This window comes from Tribolium madens, unplaced genomic scaffold (assembly GCF_015345945.1).
Source record: "Tribolium madens isolate multiple individuals breed KSU strain unplaced genomic scaffold, Tmad_KSU_1.1 Scaffold_20;HRSCAF=117;Tcas5.2_LG4, whole genome shotgun sequence".
Lineage (NCBI taxonomy): Eukaryota > Metazoa > Arthropoda > Insecta > Coleoptera > Tenebrionidae > Tribolium > Tribolium madens.
The window spans coordinates 382,773-385,815 of NW_025400985.1; the positions used below are offsets into that span (position 1 = coordinate 382,773).

Below are 3,043 nucleotides of genomic sequence, written 5' to 3' on the forward strand. Positions count from 1 at the left end.
TTTGACCACGTTTTTCAGTGAAAAACGCAAATTTTGTTCAAATAAGCAAAAAAAGATGTTATTTTCATCTTTTTTTCAAACATTTGGGCGTTTTTAAGGTGAAAACTCAGTTTTATTGTCAAAATAAGCCAAAAAATCACCAAATCAGAATAAAATTGCTGTTATTTTAGCTTTTTTTGCTCGAATTAGCTTATTTGTGGGCTAAAAACGCATTTTTTCACTGAAAACATTGGAGTTAGATCGAAAATGATGTTATTTGTACCTTTTTTGAGAATTTAAACACGTTTTTGAACCTAAAACCTAACTTTTTCTTACGAAAAGTCACTAAATTAGATCAAACATGGCTTATTTTTGCTTTTTTTCAAACACATACAATGTTTTTGAACTAATAAGACTCGGTTTTTTCGTCAAAATATGTCGAAATAATAATAAAGCAAAAAAAAATAGAATAATTGATTGAAAAAATTAACAACTTGCAAATTTTTTAAAATATCGAAAAATTAAAAAAATCAGTGACTGTTTTTTAAAATCACCTCAATTTAGCCTCACAAATATTACATATTTTTTATAAATGTATCAAAAAATCATTTGTGAAGAATATTTCTTAAAAAATTGAACTAAAAAATAGTCAAATCTAAAACAGCCTTTAGATGGGTAACCTCACTTTCAATTTAAACTGAAGTTCCAGTTATTTTGACGTTTTAAATTTAGAGTCAAATTTGACGTTAAAGTCTGTTTCACAGTGAAATGACAAAAATTTTACGTCTCATTTTTTTGGAGTTAAGAAAAAAATGGTTCAAAAGAATTAACTAACTTTTTTATTAAACAAAAGGATTCATTATTGATGTAACAAAAGACGTTTAAAGGAAAAACCCAAATTTTTTGAAAGATTTCGATGGAAAAATTGATATTTTTTCGTGAGATTTCAGAAAACCAAATCGAAAAATCACTAAATTACGCTGTAAATAACATTTTCCCTTTTTCAATCGTTTTAAACCGAAGATATATAATTAGATCGAAATGAATGTTTTTTTAGTCAATTTTGCTCGTTTTTGGGTGAGATTTTAAGGCGAAAAGAAACAATTTAGGTCAAAAATTACATTATTTTTGACTTTTTCAAATGTTTTGAGCACGTTTTCCAATGAGAAACGCAAATTTTTTCAAACATTTGAGCGCGATTTTAAGCTGAAAACTGAGTTTTATCGTCGAAATAAGCCAAAAAATCAGATTAAAATTGATGTTATTTTGACATTTTTTCGCTGAAAACATCAAAATTACACCGAAAATGCTGTTGTTTTTACCTTTTTTGAGCATTTAAACATGTTTTTGAACCAAAAATTTACGAAAAGTCACTAAATTAGATCAAACATGGCTTTATTTTCGCTTTTTTTCAAACACAAGTAATGTTCTTGAGCTAATATGTCAAAAGAATAATAATAAAAGCAAAAAAATTAGAATATTTGGTTGAAAAAATTAACTTAAAAATTACATTCTCTCACAAATATTATGTTTTTTTATATATTTGCGAATAAAAAATAAGTATTGACATATTACAAATGTGAAATGGCCTTTAGTTGGTAACCTCACTTTCAATTGACATTTTGACGTTTCAAAAGTCAAATTTGACGTTAAAGCCTACTTTACAGCGAATTGAAAAATTTGGGAGAGTGGTTTAAATTGTAATAAATTGAAATTAATTTTACTCAAGAGCTTTATTGTTAATACAATATTTACCACACACCAGTTTTAGTACGAATTTAAATGAGAAAACTAAAAACTACATGGCAGTTTTATTTTCACATTATTTTTGCTGTAAAACACAGCAAATATCACAAATCTTAACTAAACTACAGCTGCTAATTATTTATTAGTTTTTTACTTTTCATTAATTTTTTTCTTGCAATCAATAATAATCTCATCTCCTGATTGAATATTGTAACTGTAGAGTTGTTTATGGGGATATTTCATTTCCTCAGGTCCCTAAAACCGAATTTAGTGTGAGAAAAAGCCCCCCAAAAGTGCCCCAACTCACTTGAATGTCTCTCAAGTCTTGGTCAACATAAAACAGCCTCATTTTCGCCGCCGAAAACCCCGCAAAAGCCTCCAATTTCGTTTTCAAATCGCTCACTGATCGATAAACATCCACTGATCGAACTTCACTATTCGAACCACAAGTAAAAGTGACTTTTACTCTCTTCTCCGGTCTTAAATCGACGTTTACTAAAGGATCTAATTTACCGTGAATCGAAACCAATTCGAAATATCTGCAAAATTCGATTAATTTGTGATGTTTTAATTGATTTAATTCTACCTTTCGGGGCGGTCACTTTCCGGTTTTTCCATGTAGTAGCGAATGAAGGCTCTTTCGGCATCTTCGCGTTCGTCGCCCCCGATCACACCGCCCCCATTGAGGATCTCCACGTTGGGGAGGCGCGCGATGAGGAGTTGGCGGCGCTCGTGCTCCGTGTACTCGTTGCTCTCCCACAAGGGGCAACCCTGACACATTTCCATGAAAAAATTATGAAAATTGGGAGAAATTTCATCACTTAACCTCACTTTTAATTTGTCTTTGACGTTTCAAAACAATCACATTTGACGTTAAAGCTCGCTTTACAGCGAATTTTTGCAAAAATTGATTTGCGAACGAATTGATTTTTATTAGTTTCAAAAGTAGCATGGCTGCCAACTTAATTTCAGACTTTGATGCAAATTTATTAATTATTTTACAAGAAATTAGAACAGTAAAGTCATTCTGTTGACATTATAAATGTAAAACGGCCTTTAGATAGTAACCTCAGTTTCAACTTCATGTCACTGACATTCCTGTCATTTTGACGTTTTAAAAAATCACATTAAATAATCGCTTAAAAAATGTGTTAAATGTCAAATTTGTTGACAACATGACGACAAAAATATATATTTTAAAAAAATAGTAAAAAACTAGTTTCAATAGTTATTTTTGTTATAAGTAACTAAAATACTGTTTTTGCCCACGAATCGATTTTTATTAGTTTCAAAAGTAGCAAAAAACAATAAACAAGAT

General features: G+C 29.7%; 1 protein-coding gene across 1 annotated transcript in view; it reads right to left on the reverse strand.

Annotated features, from left to right (window-relative positions):
• Positions 1 to 1,693: 1,693 nt before the first annotated feature.
• LOC123004938 (tubulin-specific chaperone cofactor E-like protein) overlaps positions 1,694 to 3,043 on the reverse strand; it is a 13,026-nt gene continuing 11,676 nt past the window's right edge. Inside the window, exons 4-6 of the mRNA XM_044398480.1 lie at positions 2,312 to 2,496; positions 2,033 to 2,264; positions 1,694 to 1,980 (exon numbers count right to left, since the gene is read on the reverse strand). Of these exons, the coding sequence (XP_044254415.1) occupies positions 1,876 to 1,980; positions 2,033 to 2,264; positions 2,312 to 2,496 (522 nt within the window). The 3' untranslated portion in view covers positions 1,694 to 1,875. The remainder of the gene's footprint in view (positions 1,981 to 2,032; positions 2,265 to 2,311; positions 2,497 to 3,043) is intronic.